The 14,723-nt window shown below is 41.5% G+C and overlaps 1 protein-coding gene across 9 annotated transcripts in view; it reads left to right on the forward strand.

The window, feature by feature from the left end:
* PDE1C (phosphodiesterase 1C) overlaps positions 1-14,723 on the forward strand; it is a 564,336-nt gene that overhangs the window by 231,997 nt on the left and 317,616 nt on the right. For 4 of the 9 annotated variants that reach the window (XM_033192703.1, XM_033192702.1, XM_033192707.1 and 1 more), the window contains one exon: positions 11,171-11,197. The exons of the other annotated variants lie outside the window; for them this stretch is intronic. In XM_033192703.1, coding sequence (XP_033048594.1) covers positions 11,171-11,197 — 27 coding nt within the window. The remainder of the gene's footprint in view (positions 1-11,170; positions 11,198-14,723) is intronic. 9 annotated transcript variants of the gene reach the window in all.

Consider the following 14,723-nt stretch of genomic DNA (forward strand, 5'->3'; position numbering starts at 1 on the left):
AGTAGAGGAATATATTAAACAATATTTCCATAAATTACTGCCTACTGTGACAAGTGCTGCAAGAAGTCCAGCACAGGAAGCTGTGAAAACATAGAAGAGAGGACCCAAACCTGGTCCAGGATTCAGAGAAGGTTTCTCTGAAGAAAAGACTGATGCTGAGACGTGAAGATTATGTAAGTAGTAGTTAAGTAGAGTTAGGGAAACGTATTCTAGGCATTTAAGGCCTGGGATGTTTATACCTGCAAAAATCTAAAGACAAGAAGGAGCATGGCCCCTCTGAGAAAATGAAAGAAGGCCAAGAGGCTGCAGCATAGACTGGAAGGAGGGGAAGGCTCCAAACACAGCTGGAGAGGAGCCAGGTCCGACTTCATCCACCAGGGGGCCTCAGCAAGGGGAAGCCGTTATCAGTAGGCATGGACGTGAGAACTTTTTAGGAGGTAGACCCAACAGGACTTGAATGTGGGGGATAAGGAAGAAAGTGGAATCAAGATCAACTCGCAGGTTTTTAGCTTGAATCCCCAGGTTCTATTTTCTTAGATTAGGATCACTGAGGGGGGAACACGTTTGCAGGTCTTGTCGTGGGTGGGAACAGAATGAGAGTTTAGTATGGGATGGGTTCAGTGTGGGACATACTGACTATGAGGAGAGATATGGGGAAGGCAAGAGCAGTTGGATAAGTCTGGAGATTAAACAGAAGGTCTGGAGATATAATCTACAGCCCAGCAAAGTAAGCAGAAAAATTCTGTGTATATCTGAATGATGCCAAATTAATATATCTATAAATTTTATAAGTAGAGAATACAGTTTAGTGTGACCCCTAAATAGTCTGAAGGAAGGTTTCAGAAGACCCAAAATTTATGTATATTTTCTCATTGGCATTTACTTTTTCAAAATATTGGCATTTACTTAGGCCAGCTAGTAATCATAACTTTACTTGAAACTTATATTGACTACTTAGTATCATGCCCATCACAACATAGGTTTGGAACAGAGACAGAAACCAGTATGGTCATTCCCAGTATTCCAAGGGCAGAAAGAGGCCATGACCCTGGGAGCCAAATGGGATGAGCCCTCATCACGAACCTTCTGGGAGGTAGAGGGCACATGCCATGGGGTTGAGACCTGAAGCCTGGAGCCTAGCCCGCTGCAGAAGGACCAAGTGAAGCTGGGCGGTGTGGAGGCTCTCTGGGTCTAGCAAGAGGCCTTTCTGCAGTTTAGGTTCCATTAAGGGGGCTTGGCCTCCCTGTGCCTGCTCCAGAGGTGCCTCCATGGATATGGCTGGGCCTTGTCTCCTGGAACAGTCCACAGTTCTGGCAACAATGCTCCCTCACTGCATCACCTCTGCCCATTCATGCCCTTTCTCTTCTCTTTAAGGCCTTCTATCTATTTTTCTACCCAAATCCAAGGACCCATTGCAGGGACCCAGTATTCAATGTTCTGCCAAAATACAGCTTTCCTTTCCCTTAAGGCCACCAGAAGAGCGATAATTTAGACAATCAGTATGAGAGTGCATGGAGCATTTTGTCTGAAAGTCACAATTGGATATCCAAAGACCATTAAACTGTTGTTTATCCAGATTCCAAACAAAGAAAATGCTTAAATAACCAAGACTTTTCCTATACTCTAGAGATACATCTAGTAAACATGGTAGTGAAAGATTAATCTTTGAAAGCTCCTTCCAGATGTTTTAGGAGTAGTTCAAATTCAGACTAATATCCCGACACTTATTTTCGTCTGTCTCTCTGACTTTTGTCTAAGGATGACCCACAAAAGTTTATTGCATTTAGTATACCATTCCATGTGGGTGTCACTGGAAACCCTGTCTGCTAACTGTGAGGAATTATAAATACTTTCATAAATAAGGTCTTGCCTAGCTCATTAGTGAAATAGAAGGATTAATTATCATAAATCAAGCCTCATAAATGTTGTTTCAGAACTGCCATTCCGACTACAAAATCACTGACTGAAATTAGTCATTGGTAAAAAAAATGAAAGAATCATTCAAAGCACCAATTTCTGGGGGATTTGGCATAGTTTCAGTGAAGGTAACTACTATAGCTCAGGAAAATTTGCTTCCAATGCTCATCTGATTTCAGTTGACAGAAGAGCTCAAAATGGTCCCAAGAAATGCATCTGCTAGTTGGCATTTTTTTCCCCTGTATTTTGGACAATGGGCTCATTTTGCCATATTTAAATTGTTGAGATTTACAGAGCGTGTGTTCAGGGAGGCTTACACAGATGATGCTACTACAAGATAGGATTTTAGAGGAAATAGGAAGGACTCATGCTCCCAAGGAGCCATGGCACTGACTCAAATTCACCTGGAATTGTAAATGACCAGCAGCTGCTTTCTGCCAGGAGTCGGTTTTGATAAGAGTTGGGAGGAAGGGCACAGAGTGGGGAGAGGGAAGGAACACTGCAGGAGTGGGTAGGGAAGACTTAGAAAAATTAGACTGACACTGAAGTGAAACTCAGCAGAAGATTACAGTTTTTGTTCTGGCTAAATCTACAAGGGGAAAAACAAAGTGGAGGATTGAAACAGCTCTGTGGATAATTCAATTAGAAAAAACCCTACTCCTCCCCTAATTACAGGGATAGATCTGTGAAGAGTGAGATTTTGTCTTAATCCTTTGGATTTATCTCTACTTTGGCAGTGCCGTCACAGATATTAAGAGATATTTTTGCTTTTAGCTTTTCTCATTGATGTTTATTTAAGTAGGAGACGGGCTCCCAGGAAGAAGGTCGCAAAAATCGCTTCCATTCCCACCCACACAGTTTTGCAGTACTTATAACACAGCAAGTGGTTGTAAATACGTGAATAGAGGACTAAATCAGTTATGCAAAAAACGTACTACTTGGGCTTCCACAAGCATGACATTTGCTTTCTATTTTCTTTCTCTAAAAACCTTTCCCTGTTTTTTCATTGGTGCCACTGATTAGCTCTTTGCCGGCTTTAAGCAATAGACTTTTAGCTAGAAGGAAAGGAAATTGTGTTTGGTTTACTAAAAAAAATCTTGCCTTCCAAAGGAAGAATTCAGCTTTCTATGGGGAGGGGTCCCATTTGGGGCTTCTCAAATAGTAGTCCAAGTGCTGGAATTTTTAACCCAGGCTCATAAGAGAAGCAGGCATGAGCAGGAGATTTGATTTCTGTGTCTGGCCAGCTGTCTGCAGGCAGCCGAGGGGATGTGGAGGGAGAACAGTGAAGAGAGGGGCTGGCTTTGGGAGGACAGGAGCCCTGGGGCAACCTGGATCTGCCATGTGAGTTGGTGTAGCCCCAGGTGGGGCTTCCTGTGGGGTTGTTTGGTTTGGAGTTACCTTCTCCTAGGGTTCTCTACTTTCCACTGCCTGGCCCGCACTAGGTAGAAATGCACTTGCTCCTAGGAAAGAGTAAAAAATTGACTGTCTTATTAACATCTCTGCTTCAGATTTGCCTTCTCCCATTCTTTGGAGTCACCATCCCCAGCTGCAAACCACACTATCAAAGCCTTCCTTCATGTGAATTTGATCTCATCACTTTTGGCTAAACATACTGGAGTTCTCTATCTTTGGGAGCTGGCTATCTCTGAATATGATCTTCCTTTTCTGAGAGAATTTAATGACAGTATGAGTCTGTAGAACAATTTTCTCTGCTAGAAAACCTAGCTAATAAATTCCTAGAATTTTTGTTTTTATCAGTTGTTTTTCTTTCCTAATGATTGGGCTGTTCAAGGTAAAAATGAGGTTTTTTTTTTTTTTTTTTCATTTTATAATCTTTTTTTTTTTTTTTTCTTTTGGTCTTGCTTTGGACCTTTGGCCAAGCAGGAAAATAAAATCATTGTGCACATGGAATTTCATTTCGTAGCTCATCAGTTAAATATTCGAGCTAGTAAGACAGGAGATTCTCTTACTCTGTTATCTCCTTTCTCACCCCTAAATATTCTTGTGGAAGGTGCCAAGAGACCACCAGTTTATATATATATTTTTCTCATTAGCATTTACTTGTTCAAAATGTGGGAAAGGCCAGAAAGCAATGGATAGCTTTGCAAAGTTAGTTTTTAATACGTGCATTATGGGAATGAAATCACTGGTAGGAATGAGAAGAAATGTACAAAGACTTTCCATTCTCAGTAGCATGTAGATTAATTCATACAAATGATGTAAGAGACCCATTAGAAGTTTCTAGAGATATCCAATTCTTTTCAATTTGTACCCTGCATGCCAATGAAAAACAAAACCAGAGGATCAGATGATCGTTCAGATCCTCACTCATTTCATGGTTATTTGTGACATTTTATCTCAGTCCACTTTCCCATGAGTGAAACATATGTGATCTGTAGTCGTGAGAACCTGTAGTTAACTATATGAGCCTTGCTGTGCATTTTGTGTTTATCTGAGCCTGTCTTTTAATGTCCTGTCCCTTGAGGGAACTGAGGGCTGAGAACCAAGCTTTCCGAAGCTGTCTGTGTATCGGCGGTCGTAGTGGTCTCTGGAGAAAAGAATGGAGACAGGATAGGACTTGGAGAAGAGTGAGTCATTGTTACCCAGAAACCCTGGAGAACGCTGAAGGCAGAGCTAGAAGTCGTATTGTGTGTATGCAGTTGTTGCGTATTCAACTTCCCATACCAGGAAATCTTGTGTCCAACTGGGAGGTATCTTTCTGTCAACTTAGAAACAGAGCACAAGTTATGGTTTTTCAAAGCCAGCTTGTTAGAATATTAAGCCTATTTATAAACCTCATTATTGCAGCACCCATATGGCTCTTGCTCAAAGATACTCACTTTAAAAAAGTGAAAGACTGCCAGGCGCTTCATAATTTAGCATCAATGTTTAATTGACTCTCACTTATCCAGGCTATTAGAAACGATTTCCAAATCATCTATTTGACTTTGGAGTACTTGATGCTTACATTTGACTGCAGGTGTGCCCAGTACTCTGGGAACTCCTAGCCATCAAAAAGCAAATAAAGACCCTTAAAAGCATCCTTGCTCCCACCTCACTGTTGTTTCTTGCTGTTTGCCTGCTTGTCTTTACTCTGCCCCTGACTGTGGACAGAATCACCCCTTAAGCTTGCTTAGTTTCATTCTTTATCTCCCTGACTGAGGGCAGGAGATGGAAAATGAAGTTCAGAGTCTAGAAGCTTCCGCTTTATGACACTGCAGTGGAGAGCTTTGGGGAACCTATTTAAATATTGGAGGCCAGTGCTCTTTGCCCTTTAATGATGCTCCTGTTTCAAAATCTGCCTGTCAGGATGTGACCAGCTGGCTGTAAATGCACCGAAGCCGTTGAGGGGGGTTTTGGGGCTCATTTCCCCTGTTGTGCATAAGTGCATGCACACATACACCTGCATCATTTAATACTTCTTGTGTAATCCACAGTTCCATTGAAACATTCTGGACGTAAATAGACATTGATTTTCAGTGAAGACCAGTGGTCCTTTAATTTACTTATGAGCTAAATGAGTATGGGCTAATCAATAATTCTAGTCATAGCACATGAGATCTCCGCATTGAGTTATAACTTCCTGAGACTGCTTAAGGATGTTGTGTAAGCAAGTCATTGGGCTCAGTTTTTAGGGAGTTATTGATAAAAAGGGCTTTTTTTGAAAGATAATTTTAGATATTTCTAAGGATTATTGTGATATCCAGTTCATAAGTACCCAGTTTTACTTTCTTTTTTTCCTGCCTTTTGGGCAATGGCTCAGCTTTGACATTTGAGAGGAGTGTGTGACTCTGCTAGGTTAAGTGGGACATTGCTGGGGTGGGTGGCAGGGTATACAGGCAGGCACAGGGCCCTTTAGGCATGGGAAAAGCTGGGCAGTGTTTCAGCTCATCCCCCTCTTAGCAGAACTGAGATTAGCACCTGCTTTCTTTGTGGTTCAAGTGTTCCAAGATAAGGAGAATTGGGAGTATCTAATTTTTCCATTCTAGAAAAGCAATCTTCAACCTTTTTTGGTGACTTTTATAATCAATGAAAGACTTTTGATCAAGTAAGTTTTGAAAACCTACTGAATTATAATGTCATTATTATTTATGCAGTACTACTGTTTTTAGTACAGTAGCTGAATCTTGAGCATTTCCAGGATGCCCAGCACTATACTAAATGCCCTGCATTCATCATTACCTTTAACTTTCACATCACCCCATAAAGCAGGCGCTGCTGTTACCCAAATTTCACAGATGAGGAAACCGGTGGTTGGAGAAGTGATATAAGTTGCCAAAGATCATGCAGCCTGTCAGATACAATAAGTTGGAGAAGGGATTTAAGCTCAGGCAAGTGATCTTAACCAGTATGCGGTAATGCCTCTCCTTAGAAAAACAGAAACAACAAACAGATGAAGCCGTGTGTGTGTGTGTGTGTGTGTGTGCGCGCGTGCGGGTGTGTGTGTGTGTGTGAGAGAGAGAGAGAGAATAGTAGAGCTCATTCCAGGGAACAGACGTTGCAAAGCGCCACTCTAGACCTTCTCTGAGGTGGTGTCCTCAGCCTGGTCTTGTAAAGATGCCCTTGCCTTCTCTCTCAGCATAAAGCTGGCCTCTCCATCTCCCACCCTACCAACTTTGCCAGGTCCCAGAACACAACAGCTCTTTGTCATTCTCTACTTTCGACATCAGCTTGGTCTAGCTACATGAAATCTTGAAGTTTGTAGTGTGTTGTTTCAAGTTTCAAAACATTATAAATTTAAATTAAGTTTTAGAAACAAATTTTAAAAGCAGGCCAGGAATGGTGACTCACACCTATAATCCCAACACTTTGAGAGGCCGAGGCAGGCAGATCACTTGAGGTCACGAGTTCGAGACCAGTCTGGCCAACATGGTGAAACCCCATCTCCACTAAAAATACAAAAATTAGCTGGGCGTGGTGATGTGCTCCTGTCGTCCCAGCTATTCATAGGCTGAGGCAGGAGATTTGCTTGAACCCAGGAGGAGAAGGTTGCAGTGAGCCGAGACTGCACCACTGCACTCCAGCCTGGGCAACAGAGTGAGATTCCCTCTCAAAAACAAAACAAAACAAAACAAAGCAAAACAAATTTCCTTTGTCTTTCAGATTTGAGTCAGGGATTCTGTTGAAGTTCTTAAAAATAGAAGGCCAAGAATAAACTGGGTTTTTTTTTTTTTTCCCAGCTCATTTCCTGCATTTGGGTGGCCAGAACGCAGTATGTTTTATTGTTATTAATTTTATTTTGGTTTTGTCTAGTGTCTAAGTTTCTTGGTAGTATCTTTTGCCTTCTTTGTATAAATTCCTTAATTTTCTTCGAAGGCTTCAGAATTTGCCTTCTTTCTCAGCCACTTTAAGGTTCCGTATCCTTAGGTAAGTTACTTAATCTCTCTGAGACTCACTTCTGTCAGGTGGAAAGTGGGTAGAACCTCTCAGGGTTTGTAGGAGTTGTAAGTGAGTTAACTTGTGTAAGAGGAATGGAACAGAGGAGGTGCTCAACAAATGTGAGCTCCCCAGCCTTCTCATTGCTTTCCCCCTGTATGTAGGAAACCACAGCTATGGTGGATGTCCTCACTGCTCATTATAAATCATTGCTTAGTAGAAGGAAAAAGAAGAAAAAGAAAGCATTTTTGATTAATTTTTGGGTAAATGCATTCATGAATTCAATAACAACATATTGAGCAGTTGCCATTTGCTGAGCACTATGTGTTAGACAAGGAACAAACACTAGCAGATGTCAGGTAAGCCATCATTCTTCCCACAAGCATAAAAGATCATGACGATGAGCAGTCATAAGTGCAATGTGGTGGGTAAGCTCCGGCCACTATGGGACACACAGAAGGAGTGTTACCCAGTTTGGGAGGCCCTAGAAGGTCTTTGGAAGTGATGTTTCAGTTGAGAACTGAAGGATGAGTAGGGGTCAGTCAGGCCTTACCAATCTTGTGCATTCAAGATAATCTGAGAGTTGGATCTTGAGTAATTTTTATGAGTTGCATATTCTCTTGTGCTTTAAGAGCTAACCTCCAAACCCCATTGTAAGATGACACCATTTGGGTTGATTTTAGGGCTATGTCTATATGGGAGAAGATTGAAGGGGGAAACTTTACAATATCTGAAGCTAGGAATATATCTGTGAATGTGGGGAGTGTCAGGAAGGTGAGTTGGACTGAAAATCGGACTTCTGGTCTGTCTTTCTTTGGGTCTACCAGATGCACAACCCATCTTTTGATGTGTATGGATGACAGTTGCAAATAGTTCATTTATTTAGCCAACCATGTGCCAGTTAATGTGCATGCCCTTGGGATAGATATAGGGATGCATATGACAGACCTCTGACCTCAAGAAGCTCAGAACGAGGGACCAAGGGGCCAAAAAGTCTTAGAATGCCTCTTACATGGCAGGCACACTACATGACAAATTTAATACATTATCTCATTTGAGATCATCTCATCCATTTCATAGATGAGGAAATGAAAGCTTGATTTAGCACAGAGCTTGCCTGAGGTCTCACAGCTAGTGAGGGTGAAGTTGGGTTTTTGAGCCAGGTCTGTCACACTCCAGAGTCCTGTTGCCTTTCCACAAAATCACAGACATGAGACAATGCAGTGCCATGGAGAATGGTGTCAGAGAGGTTTCAGCATGCTGTGGGAGCACAGAAGAGGGTGTGTAATGTGGCTTCTCACAAGAGGTGACCCTCCCCCTGGGTATCATCTTTTTCTAAAATATAAATTTTATTACTCTTCCCACTTAACTCTGTCCTTGGCACTTGCCAGCCTTGTTTCCTGCTACCTCACTCTATAGTCCCTGCTTGCTGGGCTGGTTTGAGACCATGAGGCATGCCCTCTGTTTCTGCTTGCCATATACTTCCATATTTCTTCCTGCTGACATTTCACCCATCAATCAAGACTACCTCTTTCACAAAGCTTCCCTGAGCGATCCCTTGTGTTTGCACTTTAGGTGCATGTCTTAACTTCCTGTTTAGAATTTGCATTCTTTCAGAGAGGGGATCCTACAGAGTTATGAGGATTAGAAAAGTATATTAAGTGCTTATTGCTAGTAGGTGCTGAAAATGAAGCTTTTCTTATTTTTGTTTATCTTTGATTCTTTCAGAACTCCAAGCAGGGACTTTATATATTTCCTTGGCAAGTGCTGGGAGAATTCTGTGGAAATCAATAGCAAGGGCTGTCTTCTTCTGATCTCCGAAGATACTGTCTGCTGATAGGATTAGTTCGGCTTCTGAGTAGAGGCTAGGGGCATTCTTCTTTTCCAACTGCCCCCCTTGCCTTTGGACCCTGTATACGCTCAATGGGTTATTTTTTTCGTCTTGCCAGCTGTGCCTTATATCAGTTTATTAGACTGCTATGCTAATGAGTCCAAGGGCACAGGTCACACCCACAGATCACTGTGCTCCCTGCCTGAAGGTGAAGCTTCTGCCCTTGGCTGCTGCCTGGAAAGTGTGAGCTGTCATTGGTGACAGGGTCCAGGTGCGAGAGAGTGATCAGTGCACATGCATCACAGCTTTTGTGGAGAGTATGAGGTAAACCACACAAAGAACTTGCCCTTGGGGAGCTCACATTCTGGTGAATTATCTCATTTATTTCTGATAACAAGGTCTCAGAAGAGGGGCTCTGATTCTTCCCACTTTATATACAAAGAAACTGAGGTTCATGGGGATTTAATAACTAGTCCAGCATTGTAAAGCTAAGTGCTAGAGCCAAGATTGGAACATGGGTAGTTTGCTTGAAAGGCCAAGCCTTAATCCACTTTTAGTCAATCTTCCTCCCTATTATATGTGATATAATTGAAACATGGAAATATCTCTATATAGTCCTGTATTTGTATATATCTTTATATGTAACTATATAGGTGTATCCATATTTTAATACTTTTTCTATTATAATACTCACTCTTTAAAGAAAATTTGGAAAATTCATAAAACTAAAAAGGAGTGATTTATTATTCTACTACCCTGGAGTCATAGTTGTCATTTTTGTGTGTCTCCTTTAAGATAAATAGATATCAGTACATATCCAGTCAAGACCACACTGTAGGTTCTGTGTTACATGCTGCTTTACACGCCTGACACTGCCCTGTGTGATTTCATTTTAACAGAGATGTAACAGGTCCTAGTGATTCTCAATTTGAAACCTCTTTAGTTTACAAAAAAATATGGTGCACAGCTCTCCATTAGCAAATCAAGAGTTTGCTTCCTGGGTACAGTGACTGTAATGGAAGTGCAGGTGCGGAACTAAAGTCTACTGGGAAACATTGTACTTCCTGGATATACTACAAGGAGATGGATTTTCTTTCCTTAGCACTTCCTCTCTTCTAATCCCCTCCAGTGCTGAGCCTATTGAAACTCTTTCAAGGGTCTTCAGAGTCTACAAAAATTGACCCACACATGAAGAACGTTGGGATATTGGGACAACATACATTTTATGGCCATTTTCCCCTTGTCTGCCACTCTGACCTAGGTCAGAGCAGATGTTACTAGCTTCATGTGATAGATTAAGAAGCCTGATGCACAAGATTTGCCTAAGGCTAAATGACTGTAAATAGCAGAGGTGGGCTGGAACTGGATTTCTTCTGCTTCCTGGGGGCGGTTCCTAATGCTGGTTCCTAATGCTCTTCTCAACATTTGCTTCTAGACTTTCTCATTGTCCCTTTCCTCACTTCTTTTTTTGAAGACCTTATGTCTCATCTCATAGTTTAGCTGCATGCTTGCACATTTACATTAAAAAAGGCACATCCTTAAAGGGACCTCAGTGCTAGATGTTGGGGATAATAGTAACAATAGTGACAACATAAATAACTGATAATTATTCACCATTTAACCCATTTAATATGTGCCAGACAAAAGAGATGTTTTGTAAGTGTGTGTTCATTTACTCTGCAAGAACCTCATGAACCTGGTAAAGGAAGGATTGAGGTTTGAACCTAGATTTTGTGGTCTTTAAAGCCTGACCTCAACTAAAATGCCATGGAACCTTCAAAAGGAAAAGGGAGGAACATGGGAGCAGAGCCACTGAGCTCTTGGGATGCTATTTTTTACTGTAAAGGCTTAGGTTCTGTACTTCTGACTACAATGTAACACAGCATTCCCAAACTTTTAACTAAGCTTTGAAACCCATAAGCTTCACAGAGAAACCCCCCTAAGAAGTGTTGACCTCCATGCCCATCCCCACTGAAGTAATCCCTTTCTTACCCACTGCCTGCCACAACCCTTTTCTGATATGTGTTTATGCCTCTTTTCCTACAGGAGGAAATATAAGAAAACGTCCCAGAGGTAAGAACATCTTTCTGAGCTGCAACTGGTTGATGCATTTGTGGCCCAGCTCTTCACAAGTCTGGGTCATGGTGGACTGGAATTGTAATAAACAGGCTCTTGGTTCTTTCTCCGCATGTTGCCTGCTTTATCTCCAATCGTGACTGCTGCTGTAATTAAAAATTGATTGCAGGCATCTAGTGAGGCACAGTAGGTGGATGCCTTCACATGAGAGTGGATCCTGTGGGCTCAAAAGCTTGTTACTGCCATGCTGTCTAGAGATTTTCCTAAAACCTTGACCAGAGAGTGATTGGGCTGGCAGGGACTGAGGGTTTATGGATGGGGAGCACAAAGCGGTCTTTATATGCATGTTTAGTTTCTGAATTCTCCTTTGTCTCAGACTCTCCTTGCTGGTTTGCCTGATTTGCTGACAAAATGCTGTTGAGCTGAAAGCACAGGTACAGATTCCTTTAAGGGCAGTGGCAGTCTTTCGATTTGACTGTGGAAAGGGTAATTTTAACTAGAATGACATCTGTCATCATCCCTCATGTGCACAGCCTGCCTCTGGGCTGTGCTTTGCAGACTCTTTGGCATAAGGTGCCATGAAGGATCAGTTGGTCACTGGCCCTGACCTATGTTGCTATTAAACATTGGACTTAAATCTTCCGTATTTATAGTTCAAAAATGACTTACCAGGTTTTTGAGTATATGGCCTCCTAGGTCCAATGGGAAGCCCATTTTTCAGTGCATATGTGATTTTCATTCCCCATTACAGTACCCGTTGACAGATGTAGTTTGCTGACTTGGTGGAACAGCATGTATATTTGTGCATGCACATAAGTTGTGACTATGGAGAGGGTGAGTGGATTCTCTAATAATAGAATAATGAAATGAGCTTAGGAAATGTCATGTACTTCCTGGTGGAATTTATTCATTGGTTCATCTTTTAAAAATTATATGTATCTAAAGTGTATGATATGTTTCCTTGTATATATATACATACACATAGTGAAGTCATTACAGTTAAGCAAATTAACATATTCATCACCTCACGTTGTTCATTCATTGGTTCATTTTGTATACACTGCTTTCTGTTTTTTACAATGATTTCTCACAAATTTGATTGAACAATAATGGCACAGATGGTCTTCCATGACCTCTTTTATTTCTCCAGTGTCATCTCTTGCTACTTCCAACCTCTATCTTTATTCTCTAAACCTTAGCTATGACTCTCCATCAAAGTTGGGATGCTAAAGGTCCAGCTGATCATGGTTGCTTTCTTAGGAAGAGTTTTCATAAACTTTTAGTAAGCATATTATCTTAGGCTTATCTAGGGGTGTAGACCTCATGTATGTTAGGCTTTTCTTGAGTTAGGTGGTCCATAAGATTATAATGGTGCTAAAAAATTCCTATTGCTTAGTGACACAGTAGTTGCAGTAACATTGTAGTACAATGCATTAGCTTTTCTATGTTTAGATATATTTAGATACCCACATAATTATCATTGTGTTACTGTTGCCCACAGTATTAAGGACAGTAGTATGCTGTACAGGTTTGTAGCCTAGGAGCAATAGGCTATACCACACAGCCTAGGCATGTAGTAGGCTATACCATTTAGGTTTGTGTAAATACACCTGATTTTCACACAATGCCAATATTGCCTAAGGACACATTTATTATCATGTAACTCCACTGTTATGTTCTAGAATATTTATTCTTTTTATTGGGAAGAATTTGGAAATAAAGTTGCTTAGACCTTTTGCTCACCAAGCATTTGAAGCCCACAATTCAATCTAGAAGGCCTGTGTCTGCTTTCGTTGTACTTAATTGGGTGTTATGGAATTAAACAGATTACATGTGGATTAAAAAAATGATTAATGCAATTAAACTTTGCCAGTAGGTTTCAACAATGGCAGTTGTAGCTGACCACTTTAGTTTCGCCTTTTCTTTTTTTTTTTTTGAGACGGAGTCTTGCTCTGCCACCCAGGCAGTGGCCGGATCTCAGCTCACTGCAAGCTCCGCCTCCCGAGTTTACGCCATTCTCCTGCCTCAGCCTCCGCGGAGTAGCTGGGACTACAGGCGCCCGCCTCGTCGCCCGGCTAGTTTTTTGTATTTTTAAGTAGAGACAGGGTTTCACCGTATTAGCCAGGATGGTCTCGATCTCCTGACCTCGTGATCCGCCCGTCTCGGCCTCCCAAAGTGCTGGGATTACAGGCTTGAGCCACCGCGCCCGGCCCCTAGTTTCGCCTTTTCTAATGAGCATCGTCTCACAGTAGAGATTCCTGTGTTGCATGGTCTCCTCCAGGGGTGTCCAATGGAGAGAACACGGTCATGAGTTCTAGTTTCTGCTTCTAGTTGGGCCAATAAAGCCCCTTCCTCATCCCTCTTTTATTGTTATCACTATAGACAGAAACTAAAAATCACGGCTTCAGCCTGCCAAAAGCCTAAAATAAAACAAAACAACAACAACAACAAAATAAGGTGGGCTGAGCAAACTTGGGTCCAAAGGAGTGGTACTATAATTTGATATGCAGCATAGAGTGCACCAGTCATTGAGAGGAAAATGAACTAAAACTTGAAAGCTTCCTGGAGATTGCTGTACTTTTCTAAATATAGTGAGCTTGTACAGATGGCTAAACAATTCTGTCTTGTTCAGGTTCGTTGGACTCACGGTAGTAATTGCATGTGAACCACTGAGCAGGATGTAAATTAATCACTCAGATTAGAGGGCACAGTAGTCTTCAGTAGTAAAAAGTAATTTATCATTTTCACATGTACTTAACCTGGAGTATGAGGTGCTTCAAAGTTGCCTCAATTTTATTTTAAGGAGAGAGACTTAGACAGTGAGAGGAAGTTTTACAAGAGAGCTGCTCAAACCTGTCAAGGTTCAAATTACAATGTCAATTTTGTTTTGAAAGTGTGTTTTTTGCATATCTGATGTGAATGCTGTTGCATTTTTTATTTTGTCACTGTAATGAAAAATAAGCCAATTGCATTGAACAAGCTTTATTGAAGTCATTTAAAGTGTGAATTAATAGAGGATCAGTTTGAGCTCTTCTAGTTTTAATGAGATACATATTTTTATATGAAGTAGATCCATGTGCTTCTGATCCATCACTGAATTACAAACCATCCTCAACTTAGTGGCTTAAAATAACTTTTATTCTGCTCATAATTTTGTAGGTCAGGAATTCAGGAAGGACTTGGCTGGCTGGTTTGAATCTGATCCACCTGGTGTTAACTGGGGCCGCTGGGGATGGAGACTCCACTTCCAAGATAGTGTCTTTGCTCACATGTTAGGAGTCTTGGTGCTCTTTGTTTCTTGCACTCTCCCTCTTTATTTTTTTTCTCTCTCTCCCTGTCTCCCCACATGGCTTTTGTCCTCCTGGGTGCTTCCATCTGGCTTGGACTTCTTACTACATGGTGGTCTCAGGGCAATTGCATTTATCTGGTTTCTTAGGTTAAGTGTTCTAACAGACAGGAAGTAAAAGCTGCTAGTCTCTTAATTATGGCCTGGGTCCAAAAGTGGGCACAGCATCACTTCTGC

The sequence above is a fragment of the Trachypithecus francoisi genome, unplaced genomic scaffold, assembly GCF_009764315.1.
Source record: "Trachypithecus francoisi isolate TF-2019V2 unplaced genomic scaffold, Tfra_2.0 Lachesis_group4, whole genome shotgun sequence".
NCBI classification, from domain to species: Eukaryota; Metazoa; Chordata; class Mammalia; order Primates; family Cercopithecidae; genus Trachypithecus; species Trachypithecus francoisi.